We start from the raw sequence: 26,901 nt of genomic DNA, 5'->3' as shown, positions 1-26,901 counted from the left end.
TCTTATTTTATTTTCTATTTTTTTTTATGGGCAAATTTCAAAGCTCTGTCTACACTATAAAACTTTATGTGACAAAAATGTGATGTGCCCATATATCGACCATGTTTAAGCATATCACTCTTTTTTGTCCAAACTTATTTTATAATGTAGACAGCTTAAGTTTGTATACAATTTTATTCTTTTAATAGTGAAATGGGGTTGAAAAATACATTGTTCTATTCAATGAGACAAAAAAAAGAATGAAAATACTCTCCATTTAACAAAAACGAAACATTCATTATATTTATTATTATATAAAGAACATGGCACTTAAAAGTTGGCTGGCGTTTTACGATGCACCATACAGTAGATGTAATGCTCTAAATGTTTACAACAACCTGGACGTGTAATGCTCTCCAATTGAGAGGACTAGGTATCCAAATAATTCACATGTAATACATGATCAAACAAGTGCATGACAAGGATCTATATAAACAGTATAAATAAGGGCTAATAATTGAAAAAAAACTTTTTTGTTTATGGCCGACTTCTGTCTTAAACGACAATGTCAATTAGTCTTACATGATGACTAAGCCAGGACTAAGCACCTTTGGCTGGTCCCAACATTGACCAAGGGCTTCTCTCGTCCAGTGCCCACCTTAACCAGAGGAGAGGCATAAGCTAATACGTCTGAGGCAGATATTAGATGCAGGGGCTGCCATAAGAGTCAGCAGTGCTGATTTCAAATGCCTAATGGAACCCCAGCTCTATATACAGCACCCGATATCCCCAGATGGTCTCCCATCCAAGCTCTAACCAGGCCCAACGTTGCTTAACTTCAGTGATTTGACGAGAACCGGTGTTTCAACGTGGTAATAAATAGTGGTAATAAACTAGAAAAATACATATTTGATATGATGCTAACACTATACATGTGCACATAAAACAATATTAGTGCATAATTGAATGATGAAAAGTCCTTATTTTTCATGATTTTATTTTCAGATTGTGTTAAAAATATCAAAGCTATATCTCATATAGATTTTCGTGAAAAATGGGTGCATTTTCTGATATTGATACAATGTTCCCAGAAGAAATCAAAATCTGTCAGTTATAGGCCAATTGTCTGTCAGCTAAGCTAAATGTCCTGTGTACAAAATTTCCTGTTGCTCAAATATCCTTTGTACCAAATATGTGGATGGAGAAATGTCATTTAATAATTTAATTCGCGTACCTTACTGTGATGACAGACATTTCCAGATGACATTATGTGACTATGCGCAGACAACATATATGCAATTATGCGCAACAATAATGTGATTGGATGGGGCTAAGGTATAATTAAAACAGTAAGTAACAGGAAAGATCTAGAAAGACATATTGGATTTTGAAATAAAACACAAGCCACATTATGGATACAAAATAAATTCATACATGGACCATTTATTATCTTACATTTTAAGTTTCAAACTTATATTTTATCAAAAATATTATATTTTAACTGAAATATTAATAAATACATGACATGTATAACTAAAATTCAAAGAATAACAATACAGATTTCAACGCTTTTACACAGATTAAATAATTAAGATTACAAAGAATATTCAAATATACTATTTGGTTTGTTTGAGCGAGTCTTAAGAGTGATTCCCACGCAACAAAACGACGTAGACGCAACACAAGTGAGCTGACCAATCACAAGCAACAGTTTGAATGATGCATCACGTTGTGATTGGTCAAATTACTTGTGGCGCATCCAAGTGGGAATAACATTTAAGATAACAACAAAATAAAACAATACAAGGTAATAGAGCAGCATTAAAATATCACAATAATCATTTACAACCAGTAGAAATACAGCAGTCATACAGTAGCCTTTATAACTTGAGTTTATATATATTTTAGCACAATATTATTATTGAAGGAAAAGGAATTTTTTTTTAAATTACCATCTGTAATCATAACAATTTCATAGCATTTATTATCTAGTTCTATAAAGTGATGTATAGAATATAATATTTCATATAATTAACTAAGGTCCTGATAAATTGCCAACTATGTAAATAAAATCGCTCTGATAATGCTTATATTCAGTTTTGTAAAGATCATATTTGGCAGACAGCAATAATACATGACATTAAATATGAGATTACATACAATATTGTAAAATCATTAAAAGAAATAAAAGAATTAAAAGGAGAGGTAATAGATAGGTAATATAATCAACTGCTACTGTAGCTCATAACATTTATACAACAAATATACAAATACACATGTTGAGAAAAACAACAAGACACAAAATGCATTCTGAGAGTGAAAGAGAATATGAATTTCAAAATTGATGTTGCCGCTTTCCATTTAAAATGTTCACAACCTAACATCGCAGCCTTCCATTTAAAATGTTCACAACCTAACGCCACCGCTGCCTTTCATTAAAAATGGTCACAACCTAACGTCGCCGACTTCCATTTAAAATGTTCGCAACCTAACGCCGCTGCCTTCCATTCAAAATGTTTAGTACAGTGTTCTATACTGAACATATTCAAAATTCTTAAGAGATAAAGTTGCTTAAACTAATTAAAAATGCAATGAAAGGCATCCTTTCAAACCCCCTCCCCCTTCACGCCATCCTCATTCTACAACATACTACCTCTTGGTATTACAATTGCACTATACTCAGAATTGCACATTCAACCATTCACACATTTTCAAGGTCAAAGTGCAAGATATATTATAGAATCATAGTTTTCAGTTTCAATTACTACTAAATGCTAATAGTGCTATACCTCTGCTTCATTAGTATTACAGTAGACGTATCTTAAAACCAGTATTGTAAAAATGACTATAATTACATTATTAAAATGTTCGCATATTAACAGTTAAGTTATTCAAAGATTATATAATTATTATAAAATAACATTTTCAGTAGAGGTAAATACTTAAAATAAAATTTTAGCGCATCTTTACCAGCAATCAAGGTTCCATTAATTTAGTTTTAAAAAGTTAAAAATGCCTTAAAGGTGAGAGAGTTGCAAAAGATTGCGATATAAGAATTGGATTTCTATAATCACCTCTTTACAAATTCCATGTTTCATATTTCTGGTTATAATAATGTCAATATAATAAACATTTTAAATCTTATACAATAACTCCTTTTATCCGCCAATAATTTACATATTTTTAAATGACTTGATTTTGTAACAATACTAGAAAATTTTAATATATTTTTTAACTAATCCAAATATTTCCTTACTCATTATAAGTTTAACTTATCTTTTAAAATGTAGGTAAGGTAGGTTACCGGCAGTAATATTTCCAGGTTGATACAGTAGTTACATTCAGGATTGACTACTCTCAATTGATGTATGAAAATGTTCCAAAACAAAATCAAATGTAGATATGTTCAAAATGTTCCAAATTGATTGCAGTTTAAGTAACAAAATCCAGCCTCCTATTTTGAATTTCCATTCCGTATAGAAAAGTTCACATTAAGTCGTTGGAGCGCTTCTTCCGTAGATCCAGAAACAGCGCCCTCATCCTGACGTCACCTCTGTGATTTGTCTATGATAGCGACTCCTGCATAGCTGCGTCCCGTAGACATGCATGATTCAAGAAGCACCCATTGATCTACCCTAGGATTGTAACATTCAACTGATGCTAGGTTCGATGAGCCATCATCACCTCCCACAACATAAAGTAACCCATTTACTGATGCTACCCCTGAAAAATAAACAAATTTAATTAATTAATTTTGGAAATATTATTGACAATTATTTTTAAATTTTATTTTTTTGTCTTTAGGCAAAGTGGCCAAGTATTACCAATAGTAAATTAATCACTGTCCTATCAGATAGGTGGTATTCCCCTGATACAGGGGCTATTTTGTGAACCAGTTCACCGGGTTAACCTCCTACTCTTCTCGAATAATGAACTGGGTTCTTTAAAGTGCACACAGGTCATAACTGTGTACACTGGACCTACGGTTTATAGTCCTTATCCGAGAAGACTTTGTTCCACCACCAGAACTAGGAGCGAGTCTGCCTTGAACCATTGCCGATATCGTTGGCCCTGATTAACCGCTCGGCCAATTGACTCACTATGTAAACAGCAAACTCATTATTTAAAAAGATTTTACCTGCATTGCGCCTACATAGCGTCATGTCAGATCCTTTGGTCCATTCATTAGTTTCTGGATTATAAAGTTCAACACTCTTGCGTACTAATGGTCCATCATGACCTCCGACGGCATACAGTAAGCCGTCAACTACTCCAACCCCTGGAAGTTATATAAAGTAAAATATATTAAATATAAATTATCATATATGATATCAACTCTCCCAATACCGGACAACTTTGGGCTGGCCTAATATGTCCAGAAAGTCTGGAATTCGGAATGTGTTGTTAATGGTAAAAGTGAATTTGGGACTGTTTGAGAGAGTTTCTGGTCTTCAGAGAGTCGGTATTGGGAGAGTTGACTGTACTAGTATATCATACAATAGAAGAAAAAACATTTCATATTATATTCTCTATTTACGCATAGAATCAGTTTCATTTCTCAAACAAACAAGACATATAAGTCTATGAGTATTAATTTTGTCATGAGTGTGTTGATATTTCCCTTTAAATACCAAGTATTTCATTATCATTTAGTTAAAGAGAATTTCTAAATTTTCCATTAAGTGTGAAGGGTAAATATGATCATGTGATCAGTAGCCGAGCATCTAACCATAATTATGTAATACAACTGTGTTGTTGGAGTAAATCAGGGACTATTCTATTTATATTGTAAACGCTGTCATACAGTTGACATAACTATTACAATAATTTCACTTTATAATTCACTCATGTTTTATGATGTGGTAATGTATATGAAATCCAAAGAATAGTAATACCTGCACCACTGCGCCTCGTGGTCATGTCACTGACCGCCGTCCATTCATCTTTAGTCGGGTCATAACATTCAACAGAACTTAAACAATGTCTAGAAGCACCATCATAGCCACCCACAGCATATAAAAAACCTGACAACAAAAAAACAGACAGATAAAACAACATAGCCACTCACAGCATATAAAAAACATGACAAAAAAACAAAAGACAGATAAAACATCAGGGGGAAGGTAGACGTTAAGTGTAACAGTAAATACAGGGGGAGGGTAGACGTTAAGATTAACAGTAAATACAGGGGGAGGGTAGACGTTAAGATTAACAGTAAATAAAGTGCGAGGGTAGACGTTAATTAATTAACTACATCTAAAAACCATGTCACAGTGTATCCTAATAGCTTATGAGAGGCCTGCTTCCATCATTATCATATTGGATATCATCTTTACAAGCACAAATGAAAATAGATAAATATGATGCTGCAATATCTTACCGTTTAGTACTGCTACGCCCACACTACTTCGCCGTGTTGTCATGGAAGCGACTGCTTTCCATTCATTTACCTTTGGATCATAAACTTCTACACTACTCAACCCTGGAATAATAATTCAATTAAAACTCAATATATTGTGCCGCTGGTTGTTAGTTGGATCTAGTATCCAGTAAAACTGTGGCGAGGAGGAATCATGTGAGCACTGGATTTACATGATGTATCTAACCGAAAGCTCCCCAATATAATATCCATATAACTAGTGGAGTTAGTGAACATGATTGCCAGGCTTCCATAATTCTGTATAACACTAGAATTTTGTAAACAAAGTTGCGGCAGTCATATACTTTGTTTAGACTCTAAAGCTCTGTCTACACTATCACTTTATGAGACAAAAACATGTGATGTGCTCATATTATGGATACGATGTATCACTACCATATTTGGGCATGTCACACTTTTTTTTTGTGAAACAAGTTTAATAGTTTAGACAAACAGTGCTCTAGAGTTTAATCATAATAACGCACATACAAATGTGAAAACTATACAATACCTGTAGTTCCATCGAATCCACCAACAGCGTAAATTAAACCATTAAGAACCGCTACTCCTAGGGTGCTACGACGCGCCTCCATAGACGCCACAGATGTCCATACGTCATTTATAGCATCATAACAATCGACAGTCCTTACACGTAATGAACCATTGAAACCACCAACAGCATATACATGAGAGGCTACTACGGCTACTCCTACAAATACATTCACAAATTGTCTTGATATTAGTTGAAATGACACATTAAGAATGATGAGATTGAATGTAAAGAAAACATCATCATTACAACATTGACAATGTTATAACATTATATATCACATGACATGCTTCGATCCAAAAAAATGATATGAATGGTAATAATGTTCAGTGCTTAGAGGTTTACGCTATATAAATCCAGGATATTATTATTATTATTTGGATTCATCCTCATGATTTGTCGGTTACATACGTTCAGCTTTTGTGACCAGTTTGAGAATTTTTTGAAAGTTTAAAATTCCTAGCATTGCATTTTTTATTTGGGCCAAGACTTGATGGATAGGCCTAACATTCAATTCAAGGTGAAAGCAGTGCATTAATTATTTAAAAGTAGGTGTTATAAAATAATTATTGTTTTTTATTTGTGGAATGGGGAGAATATTTTAATTTATTGACAGACTGGTCAATTCAAAGAGGATGAGACCAATATTGCAACTCATAAAAATATTCTATATTTTCCACAAATACAAAACATTATTTGGGGGCTTTATTGATTTCTAAAAAATCACAATGAAACGAAAATCAAACAAAAATAGTATTTCTCTTATTTCTAGTTTACCTGCCCTACAGCGCCTGTTGGGCATCTCGGCTGCTGCTGACCATCTCTTATCCTTGAAGTCATATACTTCCACATTCCTAATGGCCTTAGGAGCTTGACCGCCAACAACAAACATTAACTAGAAATGATGACCATAGCATATCATTTAATATATAAAAAGACACACTGAGAATTAAATTAAGAGAGTTAAAGCATGGACTGTTGCAAGTAAAAGTTGCACAAGCATTGAGGCAAAATTCAGCCCAAAATAGGATGAACTGGAGAGAAAGGTTTTAATGTCAATATGCAGACTGAGAGAATGCTTAATTGTAAAATTTAAAGATAACTCATTTCAGCTTGTAGTTCAACTATGCATAACCAATGATAGGATAATAAGATTCTTACAGCAGATACAAAACTGCACTTTAATAATGTGAACAAACCTATATAATTATAATTTATAATCTATGTAATACCGTCAACTCTCCCAATAGCGGACTCTCTGAAAATCGGAAACTCTTCCAAATACCAGACTTTACAGAAAACCAGACATATTAGGCCAGCCCAAAGGTGTCCATTATTGAGAGAGTTGAGTGTATATACCAATTACTATAAAAAAAGAACCTGCAGTACCTTTGGTAATCCAATAGGAGTCCTAGGTCTAGTACGAGGATTTTTCATTAATGTTCTTTGCTCTTTGGCTAATAGATGGTACTTCATAGCCTCAATTAAGAAGTCTTTACACATACTGCTGGTTTTAATTAATGGTTCCATCTCAACTCGCTGAACAAGGAACTCACGAGATAACAATGGTAATCGGACATTCTCTATAAGTTGCGGCATGTAGTCTTGTCGGTTTGCAGGATCGTGTTTTACCCATGCCACGGCACTTTCAAAGACCTGTAAAATAAAACACCATTATTTTATCGCCAAAGCAATTTTATTTAATCTAAACTGCACTTTAATAATGTGAACAAACCTATATAATTATAATTTATAATCTATGTAATACAGTCAACTCTCCCAATACCGGACTATCTGAAAATCAAAAACTTTCCCAAAACCAGACTTTTCTTGAGGTTCAACATTTTTTTAATCTATGCACAAAGATTCCTACAAACTTAAACTGTTTTACACTATAAGTTTTTATATTGAATAATATATATTTAGAATAAATTCTATACTGATTTCATACTAAAATTAGGGCAAGTCCCTTCTTTTATTGAGTATATGCGAAAATCTATTTATAGTTTTATGCAATGCATGTAGACTAGTAGTACTACTCTTGTATTCTATATATTTAAGCTTAGAGTTTGCAAATTTGTTTATTTTTCTTTTTGTAAGATTTTTTATATGGATGAAACTTTTCCGAAATAAAAGATATTAATGAATTTAATAAACGTGTAACTGAAACAAAGAAAACTACCTCTTCTTCAGATGTAACAGTCAAATGGTCACGCTTGATTAAGTCGGACACCTGTTCAGCTGATAAATTAGCAAATTCATCTGTGGCAACTACATCACTAAAAGATATAACATACAATTATTTTAATTTCATTTCTTATCTTACAATATATATTTATTTGTTTCCTTCAGCTCATATTTATAATTCCGTAGCTTCCTATCTATCACTTTCTTAATTCTTACGTCTGCTGTTTAGAATGCGGATGAGATAACGCGGACAGACTTGTACTTTCTTGTATCATCTAAATGCGTAAGTAGGTAATTTAAATTGGGTTAATGACATACATAACTGGAAATCAAATGATTTATTACCTATTATCTATTTAAGAAAGACAATTTAATGCTAACTCATCACCTGATTCCAAGAGCTATATCTCCACATACTATCTATTTCCGAAGTATCATAGGAATATTTGGTAATACAGCATCTCATTTATATCACATGTGATGCCTGTATCATGTAATGTTAAGGGTTAGGTTATTACTATATACATGAGAAAGAATAAATATTCCTATGTTACTTCAGAAATAAATACAGTACTGAGAATCGGCGGCAACTAATACAGTAAATGAAAATTGATGTAACTTGTTTTACTGTCTCATACAAAGTTTTGAATGGTACATCAAGATTTTGAAACCAAAATCAGAATGAATTCCTTGAAAAATTCACCAAGAGCATGGCAAAAACTTTGCTTAATTCAAATATAACATTTGACACTTACTTAAAATGCTGTAAAGTATAGCTCTGAGCATGTGCAAAGAGATTACTACAGGAGTGGATGTCAGCGAATGCACGAATTCCGAGACAATTTGTTGGATGCAGTTGACGTTGAAGAAAATCGCAGCAAGCATCGCGGACATCGTTCAATTGAAGCAGGCTGGCGGCAGGAAGTAATGTCTAAAGAAATAAATTAACTAATGAATATTCATGATTTCTTTGTTGATTAATGATCTTGTTAATTGATTCATAAATTTAATTATTCTATTATTATTATAGAGAACAAATAAATTAAAAAATAATATTCATTATTTTTTTTATTTGTAATTTCATTTTTTTCATAATATTGCTTAACTGTGCCATTTATAATGCACCTTGACATTGTGTATGTATGTATTTATATTAATAATTATATATTATTATCATTGTCATATTTAATTAGTCATATTTTGTATCATATGATTATTGTTTCCAATTTCAACGATTGAACATTCAGCCTTTTGTAAACATTTTGTAAACATTTCGTGCAATGGAAGGCTGGTTTAGAAACCAACCTGTAATAATGCAACATTTTATTATAAAATTATGTGATGTTCATGAGTTGAATGGGAAGAATATTTTCATGTATTGAACAGTTCTATTTGGCAAAAGTTGAATAGAACAGTCAGCAATACATTCATATTTTGTGAAGATCAATGAGAAATTAGTATAGAAATAGAGAAACTTGAATTGTCGTGGATTGTATTAAACTCTGTCTACACTATCAAACTTTATGTGACAAAAAATGTGATGTGCCCATATATGGACATGACGATGTCATATCACTACCATATTTGGGCTTACTACTACCATATTTGGGCATACCACTACCATATTTGGGCACATCACAATTTTTGGGTCAAAGGTAGTTTGATATTGTATAGTAGACAGAGCTTTAGACAATAAATAGCCTGCCATTTGAATGTTAATATTTCATCAGTAATTTGTATTGTAATATATAATATTGTTATGCAGTATAAAGTATAAATTTATTAGCTGTATCTCCTCTCTGTATGAAATGTGAAAGTTAAATCAAGCAAATGTACACAATAATTGATATTCTTCCCCTCATTATTAAACTAATTTCCTACAGTTCTTTATTTGTATCTATTTATGAGATACATTATTAATTTAACTTTGACTTCCAGTTAAAGTTTTCGATCAAAACATATCTCATAATGCAACGCGCTTGTTTGGCTACACACTGTATGCATAATCCTAAAACTTCATCGCGATCTGTGTGAAAACACCTTCTCAACCGTGACGAGTTGTAAACAATCCTAATTAGCATCATGCATAATGCATACTCGTGGTTTGAAATCTTTGTTTACTTTAGCTCATGACGATTTCCAGACGAAATGTAATCAAATTAATTCACCTGTTAATTACGTAAACTTGTTTTTGGCTCGAATTTTCAGCTTAAAGTTACTTTAATGTTACTTTGATATGGCCAATTTAAATTTAGAATATTTTGACCTTCATTTTTTGTGTTTCAAGGGACAATACATCTTTAAGGAACAAAAAAGAAATCTAATACAACAAATTTAACCAAAGAAATAATTATTTTTGAGTTACATACAGTACTGTATGTTTTCCCTTTGGAAGGGAAATTGCTTACAGAACTACAGTTAAGCTACGCACAAAAAAACTTATCCTGCCTACCTGGACATTTTCTTCAGTCACTTGTACCTCTGATGTGTAAACAAAGTCTAGAAGTAGTGATAATGCCTTAGCATCCACTTCCTGCAAAGTAATCTTTTGAGCTCTACTTTCAGCCAGTTCACCATTAAACATCGCTGAGAAATAAGGACTGCACGCTGCAAGGATGACACGATGCGCCGGCACTTCAATGCCCTCAGCCACCAGAATCACATCACATAACATATTCTGTCTGAGTGTGAAGAAGACAAAATTATGTTTATTCTTAAAGTTTCATTAATTGATACAGTAATAGTAATACAGTTTCTGCACGCCAACAGATGATCATTGACAATCACAAGGGTTATCCACCTGCTAACAGCCATAATATTGAGACGTATCAAGTCACTCCTCAACCATAGTTCTGGTGGGAAAACTAGTCTGGTATACACATCTGGCGTAAGTGCACTTAAAAATATTAAACCCAGTGAATCTTTTAGAAAGAGTAGGGGAGGGTTAGCCAGTGTTCTGATCAATCATCACTCTCTAGTAATCTACCTCTAAGCTTAGATTTAAAACAGTGTTTTCAATTCATTGTCAACAAGTTATTAGTTACATTTTGATAAACTTACAGTACAGTATGTACCATAGTATAGAAAATAATCAAAAATAGCAATGTGACTAGTAATTCAACACAACAGGATTAGGCCTAGTAATAAACATTTTCTTTTTACTTTCAAAAGGGTCATAATATTTATAATAATTGATCATTTAGAAAGTTGTTTTTAAGATGAAAAATACAAAAATATAACTAGAATTTAATTCGTCACTTTGACGAATTATAGGTGATCATTTTTATCATTTTACTGAAATTAATTTTTTTTTAAACATGCACGTACGTTAACATACGATCGGAAAATGTTGATGTATGCCATCCTATTATATGCTTATAGTGCTGAGTTGTGCCTATATGCCATATACAATATGTACAGTATATACTGTATATCTATATACAGTGTAGCATAGGTGAAATTACGGGACACACATGTTCTAATTTTTTGGCATGATGACGTTATCAAACTAAACTTTAAGATGACAATTTCGAAAGATAATTAATTGAGCAAAAAAATATAAGATTTGGAAAAAAATTTGGCACGTAGAAGCGCTGTGCGCGCTCTTTGAATTGTGTATAACTTTGACGAAAAATATGAAAAAACTACTTTTTCACTTCAACTGGCCATATGTTAACGTTACAACATCCGATAGGCTTAATTTTTATATGAATTAATATCTACATTTCATCAGCTTTCATAATAAATTATAATCATCAAGGTAACCTTCAATTCTGAAGAGCTGTAAGATATTCAAATTTACTGCGAAGGTGAAATTACACGGCCTACGTTATTCAAGTTTTTACGCGTGATGACGTCATTAAAATGAAGATAGTGTCAACTCATGATAAAGATAATTAATTAAGCAAGCACATACTGAAAGTTGTGCGAAATTCGAGCACACATAACCAAGATGCGCTCTGTTGAATGTGATAATCTACACAAAAAGATAACAAATCCTAATTTTTAAATTCAAGTGGCCATTTGATGACGTCAAAACATTTTGTACGTAAAATGTGTACATGAATTCATATCTACAACTCAATGGCTTCCAGAATAAGTTAAAAAAATCGGGGGTCATCTTGCATTCTGAAGAATTATTTTCATTTTAAAAAAGACCTATTTTTCACCATTTTCAGAACTTTTGTAAAATAAATGTGCGCATTTTGTCATTTTTAACGTGCTCATATAGCGTTATTTTAAGTCGGAACTGACTCAAATTTGGTGAATGTACTAAGGATGGTGAGTAGAATGAGATTTGTAAAAAAAATTCATATTTTTTACGCTTTTTAAGTATCGCGCGCGCAAAAACGCATTTTTGCGCAGTAATTTTTTGAAACACGCAAATGGCCTAATTCATGCTCTAAATTGATCAAAACTTAATTTTGAGCGTTTTAAATTTTTAACGCGCGATATCACGCGCATGAACCTACGTGCGCGTGCGTTTTTATTTGCTAATATTTTTACCCTTGATCTGAAGTTTACATGTAGTGAATTTCATTAATATGTGATAATGAATTATGGAGATATGATTGATAATGTGATTTCGCAAAATGGCGTATAAATGTCGTCACGGATGAGTGATCACGCTGGAAAGCTTATTAGGATTAAGTTGTATTATTTGAAAGATATTCTGAAATTTTTGTAATCATTGACATTAAACTTTTTTAGATAATTGTTACACAAAATAGTGTACAGAAACAATAAAAAGAAAAAAAATAATAAAAAAAAAAATAATAATAAAGATTTTATACAATAACAATAGGTGATCATTTTATTCTAAATGATCACCTAACAAGATTAATAAAATGTTTAGTAATATAAAAATGTGTTTAACGTAATGCATTGTTACTGATTCACAGTATAAATAAAAAATATGGTTATTGATTAATATTTAATGTATCTATTATTGTTTTCATAATTAATGACAGAAAGATCTGGCAATATGGCTATACAGTTAAAATGTTTATGTTTAAATACATTGACATGTCAGCACATGTGTTGGAGCGTGATGATATTTCTGTTGAAATATGTACTGTAAGCTGTTGACTTACTGCACTCATAGAAATCACCTCAATTTGTACATTCTGTAGTAATTTATAATTCTGAATTTATAAACAGAAAATGAAATAAAATCTACATAGTACATATATTGCAATCATGACAATACAGTAACTAATAAAAAGTCAAAATAATTTACACACAAATGTTGCTTTATTACATACAGCAATAAAATGTTTAATCAAATTTGTACGACTATAATATGATATGAATTACAGTACAGAAAGTAAGATCCTTTGCCAGGTAAGTTAATTAAAACCGTGGGCAGTTAATATGAATCACTCATTTAGCTAAAAATCTGATTATATCCTCTATGTTCTATGATTGGTCAAGAATAATATTCAAAATGCGACATTTAAATTGTTTTATATTGATACTTCATTCATTGGTCTACTTAATTTGTTAACATTTTATCTTAATAAAAAAAATATGTTCTTTTGTCGACTCATAAAAAAAAGAAAACAAACAATATTTATAGTTTTAATTCCTGATGGTTTATTAACCCTAATCAGGGGAAGATCTAGTGTGTGTGGAGGGGGGGGGGGAGGGGTAGGGTTAAGAAGAGCAAAGACTGAACAGCAGACAGTATGGGGATTCTACCCTCATTTCAGTTAGAACTGAAAGTGTTAGTAAATAAACACATCATTACAACACTAATTATAATGTGACCTTAAGACACAAAAACATAACTCCATAAAATCTGAATCCTAAATTTGTTTGTGCTTACTTTATTATGTCTGACTTACTTTCTGAATTGATTGAGCAGCTCAAAAGCCTTAAGTGTGTGATCTGGATTGTGATAGGGAGGAGGATCAACAGATGACACAACCTCCATGTCTTCTGGTGCTTCCATCACAGCTGCACTTTGAAGAATTCCCAATTGACTCAACTGTTATAAAGAACACATGATGCAAATTTAATATTTGACATTTTTATAAATATCTATAATATAGTATTAGTAATAATGATATTATGTGAAGATTAAAGGCAGAGATGATTGTATCTCTTTGTTATTGTTATATATACAATGAAAAAAAAAAAAAGCTTTTGTGCTTAGTATCAATTTTCAAAATTTACACTTCATATCATAATTTCACAAGTGACAGCATGGATTTTATTTATTTAGACTTTATTCAGTAAATATAACCTCTTAAATCAAAAACTGGTCTCTCAGGCAGAGGGCCCAGTTATGATTGGCTGGCTATCTGTGTACTAGTACACCGGGGTAATCTCCTACTTGAAAGATGTACTAAAGTGTAGATGTGCTGGACCGAGAAGGCTCGTTCTACCACCAGAACCATGGAGTGAGTGAGCCTTGAACCCTTGCCGATGTTATGGCTATGGAATACTGTTCCACTGTCTTAACCGCTCGGCCACTCGCTCAATTGGTTTTGCTTCTTTCTGACCTAGAAAATTATGTCATGTGGCGGTCCAAAGGGTCGAAGGCTAGAGGGCGTACTCCTGACTGGATCATATAGAATGTTCATATGCTCAACACGCTGCGTGCATATATCGAAAGGGAGAATATAAAGAATACTTCTCACGCTGATACAGCACAAGGCGTAGTAGTGCGTGACTGCATATCCGATTGGTTGATTGCAGCCGCCATCTTGTTGTTGGTTCCCTCTCCATGAAAAACCACTTTTTAAACTGTGATAACATTAGAGTTTGTGATCTAGGCCTAGCCTGCTTCGGTTATAACTTATTTTATAAAATCTTTGTTTGTTTCGGTCACGTTTAGTTACGCTAGGCAGCACAGTATATATAGGCCTAGGATTATGAATTACTAATTACACTAGCCTAGATATAGGCCTAACTAACTAAGCCTATAGCCCTAGGCCCTTCCCTTCAAACACATTGTCGAACCTAGGCCTCGCTAGAGGATCATACCCTAGGCCACCTATAAAGCAATCTCCCGCCTCATATAGCACCTATCAACAACGTATTCCACTTTCTTGCCTAGCCTAGCCGACACAGAAAAATAAAGGTCAAGGCAAGTCACAACACATAAACGATATTATAATAATACAACCCAATACTACACTACCTGTACCATCCACTGACTAAGTAATCTTTCCTACGTCGTGTAAAATTTATTTTAATATAAATTCCATCTAAAAAGAGGTTAAAAGAGGCCTAAAAACACAGAGGTTCCTGACTTTCTTTTTTGTGATTCGGCGGAGTAGTTCATCATCGGAGCATTAAAATGTAGGTGGCGCTGTTCAGTTTTTAGGAATAAGAAAAATCCAGGTTTTTCTAGGATTTCTATCCAGAACCACAGAGTCCCAGAGAAAAGTTCCAGTGACAAAACTGTTATGTTTTTGCGTAAATTAATAATGTAATACATGCTTGACCATCACCGTCAGTGTTCTGTTGACATCACCATCATCATCATCATCATTGTCATCTTTTAGATTAGACAATTAAATGTATTATAAAAAAACAAAATGCACAAAATATCAGACTACATATGTTCATATTCAATTGTACCCAACTTTTATTCCTATGGGTCAGAATACAAGTTTTCATCAATAGCTATTGGTTAACTGCGAAAAAGATGTTCTTGGCCAATAAACAAACGTCAACAATCACGGGTACAATTTAATCTACTAAATTCACAAGATAAAAAACAGAAACCCATCCAGGTATTCAAAGTTGAATGTATATGAAAGAATAAGTATTAGCCCATCATGGCAGTTCACTTTACAGCATAGCTTTTATATGAATAATAATTATTCATGATTATGCTAATAATGGGGTATACATATTCATGATTATGCTAATAATAGAGTATTAAAGGGGATTAACATCACTTGTAAGTTCAGTTATGGATAAAAGAAAAAATCCACCCTGATTATAAATTCTTATGAAATGAACTATAAAAACCACCTGGGTATTATAGCTAAGATTTCAAAAATCTTAAACATCGACATACAATAGTAATAATAAAAGCCCACCATATTTGAACAATATGAAACAATAGTCTCAATACCTATCATTGAAATATAGGTTTTGCATTTTATACAAAGCAAATATTAATATACTTCACAATTGCCAGTTGTATTGTTTTATATTTCCAACTTTAAAAAAGAAGTTGTAGACATATTATCTTAACGATTTAACATGATTAGCATCATTAAATTCTCACACCATAAAACTTGTATGAAGTAGACAACACCTTGATCACATACAGGTGGATATTTGAATGTGTCCCATATCACCCCGATCATATACAGGTGGCTCTTAACAATATTCACAGGTGTCCCATACCACCACCTTGATCACATACAGGTGGATATTTGAATGTGTCCCATATCACCCCGATCATATACAGGTGGCTCTTAACAATATTCACAGGTGTCCCATACCACCACCTTGATCACATACAGGTGGATATTTGAATGTGTCCCATATCACCCCGATCATATACAGGTGGCTCTTAACAATATTCACAGGTGTCCCATACCACCACCTTGATCACATACAGGTGGATATTTGAATGTGTCCCATATCACCCCGATCATATACAGGTGGCTCTTAACAATATTCACAGGTGTCCCATACCACCACCTTGATCACATACAGGTGGATATTTGAATGTGTCCCATATCACCCCGATCATATACAGGTGGCTCTTAACAATATTCACAGGTGTCCCATACCACCACCTTGATCACATACAGGTGGATATTTGAATGTGTCTCATATCACCCTGATCATATACAGGTGGCTCTTAACAATATTCACAGGTGTCCCATACCACCACCTTGATCACATACAGGTGGATATTTGAATGTGTCCCATATCACCCCGATCATATACAGGTGGCTCTTAACAATATTCACAGGTGTCCCATACCACCACCTTGATCACATACAGGTGGATATTTGAATGTGTCTCATATCACCCTGATCATATACAGGTGGCTCTTAACAATATTCACAGGTGTCCCATACCACCACCTTGATCACATACAGGTGGATATTTGAATGTGTCCCATATCACCCCGATCATATACAGGTGGCTCTTAACAATATTCACAGGTGTCCCATACCACCACCTTGATCACATACAGGTGGATATTTGAATGTGTCTCATATCACCCCGATCATATACAGGTGGCTCTTAACAATATTCACAGGTGTCCCATACCACCACCTTGATCACATACAGGTGGATATTTGAATGTGTCCCATATCACCCCGATCATATACAGGTGGCTCTTAACAATATTCACAGGTGTCCCATACCACCACCTTGATCACATACAGGTGGATATTTGAATGTGTCTCATATCACCCTGATCATATACAGGTGGCTCTTAACAATATTCACAGGTGTCCCATACCACCACCTTGATCACATACAGGTGGATATTTGAATGTGTCCCATATCACCCCGATCATATACAGGTGGCTCTTAACAATATTCATAGGTGTCCCATACCACCACCTTGATCACATACATGTGGATATTTGAATGTGTCCCATATCACCCCGATCATATACACCTGGTTATCAGTATTCACATTGTCCTATACAACCTGATCACACATACGTGACCTTATCAATATTCATCCCAAACATGTGTCTCTCTGGATATTCAAATGTGTCCCATATCACCCTGATTATACACAGGTGGCTCTTAAAGATCTATACAACCAATTAACAGCAATTTACTGATATTCAAAATAGAAGATTTTCCATATTTCTCATGGTGCATGATGTAAGTGGAAACATAAGAAGAAATGCAGGAAGTACTTTCATATTTAAATGTCAGTACATAGTTGAACATCCTAAAGAGACCAATTCACACACTAATAACTAAATTCATTGATTTCAATTTGTTCTTTGATAACCTATAGTATAAAAAAGGTGCAGAGAGAACAGAGAACATTTTTTCTATCAGAACAAAATATACTAAGCCTTTTTATAAGTCAGTGATATGGTTATAATATATGATGGATAATGGTATTATATATACTATTTATATTGAAGTGCATAGCTTTGAATTAAGCATATTATTGTTTAATTTGCTGAATCAAATTATTAACATAAATCAAGGACTGAAATGTTGTAAACATTTGATGAAATGCAAGTGCATACAAATGTTAGTGATAAGTGAGGTAGAATATTTGTACCATGTAACATGAAATTAGATTGGATCTGATTGGATATATAAAAGGTAACATTTGATTGGTTGAAAGTTTTTTTTCAAAATGGTTTTAGATTGAAAAGAAATGGAAGTTAAATTTGTGAAATTGGTAACACACAAATTAGTTAGTAAAGTAAGACAATTCTGACCTCTGACCTCAGATGTAGACTCAAATTTAAGGACACTCAAGAACCAAATCGATAAATTCATGATTATTGTGACAATTGAGATAACACTTCATAATTTATAGTTTTTAAATTAGTTATTAACACATTTCATGAAACAGATTACAATACTGCTAAGATAATCTAAAAATACTGACATACCAACAGATAAGGCACAACAAAATGGCTACGTAAGAGACATTGTGAGCAGCAACTAATACAAAGTTATCCGTTGACTAATTTGAATGCTTAGTATAGCGCCCTCATATTTAAGTGTGTATACCGTAACAACACAGTCTGATGCATGATAATTAAGCCCCTGTCTAGACACGTCACATACAATTCTACGTCGCTATGTCACGGCAGTTGGGTAATCATTCATTTAGAAAAATGTGCCTCATTTGTTTGTTTACAGTAACAATTAGATCAAATGAGACACATTTAGCAATTAAAAATCCTCATTTAAACATTGACTAAAATAAAATGATGTTTGATCATTAATAGAATCTCTTTGATATGTTTATATTTTGACAATTTCAAAGTTGGAAAATATCCAAAATGTTTTAAAAATGTATACAAGACAAACAACTACGCTATAGTACTTTTTTAGATGAAATTTAACAAATAAAAACAACACTTAGTATTTCCTAGAGTTTAGGCAATCACACAACTTTCTAAAAAGTCCCAAATAGTTGGTGCACCTACGTGTCCATGTGTGACAACATTGTCTATACCATATCCAATCAAGATTACATACAGGCTAAGACATGATTCTTCACAGTACAAATGATTTCTGGCATAAAGTCATTAGAAGTGTTGTTGTAAAGGTTTATATTTAAAAAAATATAATTTTAAACCTGGAGCTAGCATTTAAGCTCAATCAGGTAGGCAGGAGTTTTTTTTTCCACAAACAAACATGAGCTAGACTAGTTAAGCCTATCATCACTTGTGCTACTGGCCTCTAATTTGAAAAGAGAAGTTGAAGAAAAGGGGGGTTTGTTCGACCCTTTAAAAACCTCCCTTCCCCTGGATAAGGTCTTAAAACGCATGATGGATGGGTTCATGCTAGAAAGTAATGATTGGTGGTGCTTGACTAATGTTTAATTTACACCTCATAGGTGCACCAAATGTAAAGGACTAGATCTTGAAAAATTACAATCATTTTTAAAAGGCTAATTGGCTGACAACACTGTATATTGTGAAGACAAAATATTAGGAAAAAGATTTACATTGTTAAAATCAAACTAGGACGTGCATAAAAGGATATGTGTAGTTTGTGTGCATAGATGGTATTAACATCATATAATATTTTCCCCTTTTTTAAAAATCTAAATGTCCGATCGAATGAGTAACCTTTAGGCAATACTGTACAAGCAAAATATGTAATGGATATAATATTAGGTACCGAATATACACCAAACTATGTTCCTGTTCAAATCAGGATATCTAAGTAACATAAATGTATATTAGATTATGTTTTTAACAAAATAAATAAAATACAATGATTTATTATAATATCATAATAGAATAACTTATGCTGTTAAAAAAAATTGATTAGTACAAAATTTAATTATGTCCAGCAGTTTCAAACACATAGTTACCTACAATATCAAATAAGCTCAAATGTCTGCATAAAATATATTTAGTATTAATACTTTTTTTAATATTAGAATTAGGATACAATGCCATGCCTTGTTGTTAAACAACAGTATGCAAGTCTAAGAAATGACGTGTTAAATAGAATAATATAATTCTAATTTATGAATATATCATTCATTTAAAACATCATCTTGCATGGACATTGACACAAATTAAAATTATAGAAATATTTTGTGCTTTTTACCATGAAAATTAGTTATATATATATAATAAACAACCTATAAACAAGATGGTTAAATTTTTAACAGAAATATCAAAACCAATCTTCTATAAATTCAATTTTAAATATAATACGGAATATAATAAACAAAAAAATTAAAACATATTTAAATTTTTTGTATAATATAGAATATAATAATGAACATAAAATTAACGCATTTCATAATTTTTATAATTTCATACAATCAATTTTTCCAATTAAAAAATTACAATGTTTGAATAACAATGACATAAGATAACAATAAAATTGTTTGCAAGCGTTCACCCTATACAACAAACTATTTAACAATATCTACCATCAGAACAAGCAGCTAGAATTATGTTTGAGAACATGAGTTTGTTATGAATTCACAAGATGCTAAATTCCATAGCCATATAAAAAATCAATTGCACTATGATTAAATAACCATTGAAAAAAAAGTGGCACATAAACTCACTTCTTCAAATAAAAAATTCCACCTCATAATGTGAAAAAATTGTGATAGTTATATGTGTTTTCAAACTTTTTTTTCTAGTTAAATTTGTTTCCAATTATTTAACCTTTAACCTTTCTCCAAACCATGACGACCAATAACGTCACTCGTCAAACCTTCACAAAATACCTTTCTAATCAATTTTCTTGTTTATACTATTTTATTTTATTTCCATTATTCATGGTCGGACAAAATTTTCAAAAACTGTACAATTACACAGTTTATAGATTCAAAATATCTCTTAAGAATGTTAAATGCTGAACATTTTTTACATCCTGGTCTCTACTAGAGACTCCCTAAGCTTGGGAAAAAACAGGATTAAAATATCCTTCCGAGGTGAATAGGACGCACCAATTCTTGTCCAAATCTGTCTATTTGTTGGGCATGCTCGGTGAACCAGAACGATGAAAGTGAATATGCTGCCATCTAGAGTCCTTTCGTTGGTAAACCCTGGTTTCTTCAGACTGTGTTGAAACAGGTAGACCAGCACTAGGAATATAAACAATTAATATATTAACGATATGAACATTAATTAATGACAATGTCAGGAAATCTATTTTTAAACACTTTTCAACTTTTGTATTGTTTTAGTTACATTTACTTTACTTACCAAATTTTTTGTTTTTTTTTGTTTTTGTTTGTTTTTTTTTTCTTGTAAATAGTTTTATATACTAAAACGGCCTTGATAAAAACACTATATTAAGTGATCAAGTTTTTCCGTTTCCAAATAAAGTTATTAATATTATTATTATTATTCAGGAGCCTTGAATTCCAGTTATTTATTTATTTCTAGCAATTTGATATGGTATACACATTGAATAACGAATGACTGAAGTAAATAAGACAATTTGAGAGCAACGTACCTGTTAATGTGTTGTGTAAGTCTAACATAAGCAATGACAGCAGTATCATCTCCAATAAGGTGAACATATGGATTCACAATTGTAAAACGGGCTTTGTTATTTCTTGCTACTGAATAAAAAAATAAATATTGATGAACACGACAAGTATTGTACTGACCAAGCTGATCGTCCAGGTCAAGAGAAGCCTGACCTGACAGGTCAAGAGAAGCCTGAACTGACAGGTCAAGAGAAGCCTGAACTGACAGGTCAAGAGAAGCCTGAACTGCCGGGAGCCTCATTTGCCAAACCTAAAAACACATAAATATAGCATGTGTAAAGAAGCATACATGCCAACATTTGAAGTTAAAAACAGGTGGTGTTTTTTTTTATAGATCCTCAGCGCCCTCGATTTATTATCAAGAGACCAGGGAGGTAAGGACCGGTATTGCATGGTGGCTGTGTGAGGGGAATTTCCTTTACATCGGAAAAAAAAATAGAAATATTATGACCGCAGATGGTCGTACAATGGCTGAAATATTGTAAATTTGCTAGTGTGTAAGCGTTTTTCAGTTATCATTTAATCTAAGTCTAAAATATGGGAGTGTTGGCATGCGTACAGAAGCCACTGTACCAGTGTTTTCTGGTTATGTGATCTATGGTGTTACTATGTGTTGATTTGATGTGTATTCCAATTCAAAAACTTTCTTGCAATACACATTTCTCAGAATTAATCAGAATATTTAAAAACTAAAGAATACAAAAAATGAAAACAATTACAAACCATTGTCAAAGTAGAATTTATGGAAATCCATTCCATGAATCAAGTTCCCAAATGCCTCTGGCTCAAAGCAGGTCAAATGAGGGTCACAAATTTTGCTACACAACAAAACATATAAATCAGTAAATATTTTATTCGGATATCATTTTTAATTTACTTTGGCATGAAAGTAAATATTTAGTGAGTGGGTTATGACCACTGTTCATACAAACCTAACTAGCACAGTTTACCTTACCTATGGTCATACTTAAGGTCATACTTAAGGTCATACTTAAGGTCATACTTACGTGTAAGTTTCATAATCCCCTTTTTGGATTGCTTCTAAGATTTGTTCAGTAAGCTTAATAATTTCTTGTTTGCGTGCTAAAAATGAAACAAAAAAAATGTTTTTTTCAAATACACCATCCGATTAGAAATATACTGTAGCTCCATCCTTTTCTGTGAACCAAATGAACAAAGTTCAACTCAGAATTCAGTCAGTATACAACTTAAATTATTTCTAATTAAAGAAAGTCTTGTCTTAGGCAATCCACAGCTGCAATATTCTCATCTTTTTGGGATTCTGCCTTCGTCCATTATTTTACGTCTCAATTTGTCTTTATTTTTTATTACTATGTCTCATGGCCATTGTTGGAAAATAATGGTTGTTGATGTAACGCTATGAGTGCTCACCGGCTAAACCCAGGGGGCCAGGAGCTTATTGGAACAGTGGCCAGAGGAAAATTAGGCATTAAAATATATTTTAAAAAAGCTAAAAACGGCAGAGGCCTACAGCGTTGGAGGGCCATTTAGGGAGTCTAGAAAATGTTTACTAATAATCGTCGTCGTCGTTTCAGAATTGAATGGTTCAAACCTCTAACGTCATCATCTTCAATAGTGCTACCATCTGACGACTCTTTAATCGTACCATCTTCTTTCTTTGATGAACGTCCAGCTAGTAAAATAAAAACCATTTTGTTTTAAATTAAATCAGGTTAGATAAGAATTTTAAAATGACATTATTATCGAATTGCTTCCAAATGATGAAATATATTTTGTCTTAAATTCCAGAGTAAAACAATTGGAAGGAAAATGTTTATTGAGAAACACTGAATGATTTAATAAAATATTGATATTGGTCAATTTAGACTGAATAATAAATGCTGCTGCAATATCGTGTTGAAATAAAGGTTTAAAGTAAAGCAAAGCCTCTGTTCAACATTTGAACTTCTTTTTGCACTTTTATACTTACCGTCTATTTACCCTAAAAAATAGAAAATAATGTTAATGCCCACACAAAACTGTTAGTTCTAAGACTACTTGAAAAAAAGATGAAAACATAAAAAGAGAAATTCCTTGTAGAAAAGCATGTAGAAATGGCAAAGCTGCAGGAATTAGCACTGAATGTAAGACTATTCTAATACTACCAGTGGAAAGTGCTACTAACTATATCTTATCAATTGAGATACTGTACATTTCAAATTTGTCATTTATTGTTTTAATTCAACTTTTTGAGGGTAGTTAATCATGTTCCTAAAACTACTAAAATAAGAACAATAATGTTATAAATATGACTTTGATAAAAATACTGGATTAATGCCACACATTTTCCATTACATCACCCTGTTGTATGCATCATATTAAAAACAAATGCAAACAAATCTAAATTATCCACTGCAAACCTGGTGATGTTTACCTTGCGCTGCTAAATGGGTAAAAGCGCGTAATACTTCAGGATCTGCGACACCGACTGGCAGTGCTGTCTTTGATGACGGCTTTTTGGCCTGAGAATTTTGTTGTTCTTGAGGTTTTGCTTTTGACAAAAATGTTGGTAGGTCAAAAATGAGATAAATATTTACATTCATTAGTAACTAGTTGTAGTACTTTAATTATTTATTTTAACCTTCATTTATAACATTGAACAGAACACCTAGACTAGATGATAAAACTGTACTGCTGCACAAAGGAATATGTAGATACAGTCAAAACTATTAAAACAACTTCAAATATCTTTAGATAGTGCTTACCATCTGACATATCATGCCATAATGATGATGTTTCTGGTGTATTCATTTATTCATAATTGTATATAACTCAGACCCTTAAAATTAGGCATTTATTCACAGCAAACCTAGGCTAGCATGGTTTACCTTGGGCTGCTAAATTAAGAGCATGTAGCACTTGTGGGTCGGGGATAGCCATAGCGACTGAGTTCTTTGGTGGCTTCTGAGAAGTTTGTTCTACCTGAGGTTTAGCTTTTGACAGAAATAACACAAATACCAAAAAAAGGTTTACACAATTTAAAACAGTATACTCTGAACATGTTGCTGGAAACATTTAATTAGAAACATTTATTCAGCAACATAAAGGTTGGGACTAAAAAGACTTCACACACTACGCATTATTGGAACGTTGAGCACAACAATACTTTGTATTCTAAAACTACTTGGTTAGGATGACATACACTTGGTAAACCTGCCCACCAGAAACAAGTATTTACCAAAAAAAGAAACAAAAAACAACTAAAAAATAAAGATTAGTTATCAAAATAAATCCCGAAAAAAAGATCCGTGGAAGTTGTTCTCTAAAATAAATACGAAAAGCTGGGATAAACATTAACTGTATGGATAGAACAGTCTGAGGTTGCGACAAGAAATCTCCTTTTTCATTTTTAATTGAAATAATTTACTATACTATGACTAAAACAAACAAAAAAGCGTCTTAAATAAAAAAACACAACATGAATTTAAATCAAAATAAAAGCATTGCGTATAATATCTTTAAGTATAGAAAAAACAGTAATAACACAGATCAACATTCAAACTGAAATCAAATATAAACTTACTGGATACTTTTTTGGCTGAATTCAGAAAAATTTAAATGATATGCCAAAAAAAATAAAAAATAATAATTTGTAAAACTGTTTTATGAATATGCAAAACATAGTTTATAATGGCAAGCAAATAAATAAATATTTCATGCAACTTATGCAGTCATATCTGAAGATTCAACAACTAAACATACAGTATTTAGGAGTTAGAGGAATCCACACCTTTACTTAATAATACTTTTTTTAATAGGCAGTTCAATGAAAAGGAATTTTTAAAACTAATTTATACAAATTAATTGTGGAGCTTACAATCGCTTCTGTCTGCAGATTGCGTCCTCTAGATTTTGATAAACATACTTTGTTTATTCACAATTAATTATGATTATTATAAATGAACTGTTATTGAAACATTTTGTATTGATTCTAAAGAATAACAAAGATATTTTTAGAATGTGTAAAAAATTATTGGGGTACTTTTATAAAAACTATATATTGGTTCTCGGGTTTTAATTTAAAAAGAGGTTGTACAATGGGCGGAAATTTTGCCATCACCACAAATAAAAAGATTTTGTATATTTCAAAATATTCTTAAAAATAAATTCTTACTTAACATTTAAGAATTTATATTCAAATTACGCTACAATCACAAGGGTTTTTATTGGCAATATATATCATAGTAAATATATCATATAAAAAAATAATAGTTTAATTACAATAAATATGTTAACAAGAGGATATTACGGCAAACAGGAATAATTGTTACATAAGAACTGTTATGAAGTAAAAAATCAATGAAAAGTAACCAATCAGAATAATAGAGGACAGAAGGAGTTTGATTGCAAAAGACAAGACGGGACATTTTACACATGTATACCTTGTTCTGCAAGGACCGATGACACCAAAGATAGCGATTGAGATCGCGTTGCTTTCGGCGCCGTTGACGACCCATTCGATCCTGATTACAAAAATCATCAATAATAATTTAAATCGTTTCTTCTCATTATGAAAATTAATAATTTATGTGGTGATGAAAACTGAAATGGTGGTGTATACTAGCTAGAATGTTTCTTATTTAATCTGCCTATGTTAAATTTAAAAGTAAAACATATAACTAAGCTGCCACCTAGTATAAATCAATGCTCAACAAAACCACAAAAAAAAAAACACTACTTGAAACCAAAGCACCTTCACTTACATTCAGAATATTAAAATATAGTATTAGCAATATTAAGAATAAAAGACAATTTAAATTGGGTTCATGTAATCATATGATGATGATATAATTATAAATAGAATATAATGAAACTTCAAAATCAATAACTGAAGAAATAAATTAAAGTGAATAAATTAACCTATCAATGAATTAATCAATCAATAAATCAATAAATGAATCAATAAATTAACCTATCAATGAATTATTCAATCAATAAATCAACCAATCAATTAATCAATCAATTAAGCAATCAATTAAGCAATCAATTAATCAATAAATAAATCAATAAATTAACCAATCAATAATCAATCAGTATCAACTAAAGCACTTCAAAACAATTCCTAAACTTTCATAA

At 32.2% G+C, this 26,901-nt stretch overlaps 3 protein-coding genes across 12 annotated transcripts in view; 1 reads left to right on the top strand and 2 right to left on the bottom strand.

The window, feature by feature from the left end:
• Positions 1 to 1,404: 1,404 nt before the first annotated feature.
• LOC144844248 (kelch-like protein 2) lies at positions 1,405 to 15,424 on the bottom strand. Of its 2 annotated transcripts, XR_013612406.1 has the most exons (13): positions 15,283 to 15,424; positions 13,982 to 14,124; positions 10,588 to 10,816; positions 8,891 to 9,066; positions 8,131 to 8,227; positions 7,338 to 7,604; positions 6,726 to 6,843; positions 5,910 to 6,107; positions 5,360 to 5,461; positions 4,875 to 5,003; positions 4,118 to 4,258; positions 2,432 to 3,702; positions 1,405 to 2,392 (listed from the first exon to the last, which is right to left on the bottom strand). XR_013612406.1 is itself a non-coding variant. In XM_078701059.1 (12 exons), the coding sequence occupies exons 1-12, from the start codon at positions 15,289 to 15,291 to the stop codon at positions 3,527 to 3,529; spliced, it is 1,785 nt and encodes a 594-aa protein (XP_078557185.1). In that variant the 5' UTR covers positions 15,292 to 15,424; the 3' UTR covers positions 1,405 to 3,526. The 2 variants fall into 2 exon arrangements, 1 of the variants encoding a protein (XP_078557185.1); XM_078701059.1 differs by having other exon boundaries at positions 1,405 to 3,702.
• A 284-nt stretch (positions 15,425 to 15,708) lies between these two features.
• The window catches only part of LOC144844250 (calcium/calmodulin-dependent protein kinase type II subunit delta-like), a 127,721-nt gene continuing 116,528 nt past the window's right edge, over positions 15,709 to 26,901 (bottom strand). For 3 of the 9 annotated variants that reach the window (XM_078701071.1, XM_078701072.1, XM_078701073.1), the window contains 5 exons: positions 23,378 to 23,458; positions 22,812 to 22,887; positions 22,528 to 22,622; positions 21,768 to 21,876; positions 15,709 to 21,393 (listed from right to left, as the gene is read on the bottom strand). In XM_078701071.1, the coding sequence (XP_078557197.1) occupies positions 21,276 to 21,393; positions 21,768 to 21,876; positions 22,528 to 22,622; positions 22,812 to 22,887; positions 23,378 to 23,458 (479 nt within the window). In that variant the 3' untranslated portion in view covers positions 15,709 to 21,275. Of the gene's footprint in view, positions 21,394 to 21,767; positions 21,877 to 22,527; positions 22,623 to 22,811; positions 22,888 to 23,377; positions 23,459 to 24,199; positions 24,317 to 24,653; positions 24,759 to 25,348; positions 25,364 to 26,207; positions 26,289 to 26,901 lie in introns of all 9 variants that reach the window. The other 6 variants (XM_078701067.1, XM_078701069.1, XM_078701065.1 and 3 more) reach the window with 4 other exon arrangements.
• Positions 26,048 to 26,901, top strand: part of LOC144844254 (uncharacterized) — a 60,512-nt gene continuing 59,658 nt past the window's right edge. Inside the window, exon 1 of the mRNA XM_078701077.1 lies at positions 26,048 to 26,056. Coding sequence (XP_078557203.1) covers positions 26,054 to 26,056 — 3 coding nt within the window. The 5' untranslated portion in view covers positions 26,048 to 26,053. The remainder of the gene's footprint in view (positions 26,057 to 26,901) is intronic.

This window comes from Antedon bifida, chromosome 6 (assembly GCF_963402885.1).
Source record: "Antedon bifida chromosome 6, ecAntBifi1.1, whole genome shotgun sequence".
In the NCBI taxonomy this organism is placed as follows: domain Eukaryota; kingdom Metazoa; phylum Echinodermata; class Crinoidea; order Comatulida; family Antedonidae; genus Antedon; species Antedon bifida.
The sequence above is the reverse complement of the archived record's forward strand: the minus strand, read 5'-3'. Positions and strand labels throughout refer to the sequence as shown.

Excerpts from the sequence above, each read along its gene's own strand:
- LOC144844248 (XM_078701059.1), bottom strand. Across the intron at positions 10,817-13,981 it reads CTGCTCAATCAATTCAGAAA|ACAGAATATGTTATGTGATG; the intron begins GTAAGTCAGACA and ends CTTCACACTCAG. Across the intron at positions 4,259-4,874 it reads CACGAGGCGCAGTGGTGCAG|GGGTTGGAGTAGTTGACGGC; the intron begins GTATTACTATTC and ends TATAACTTCCAG.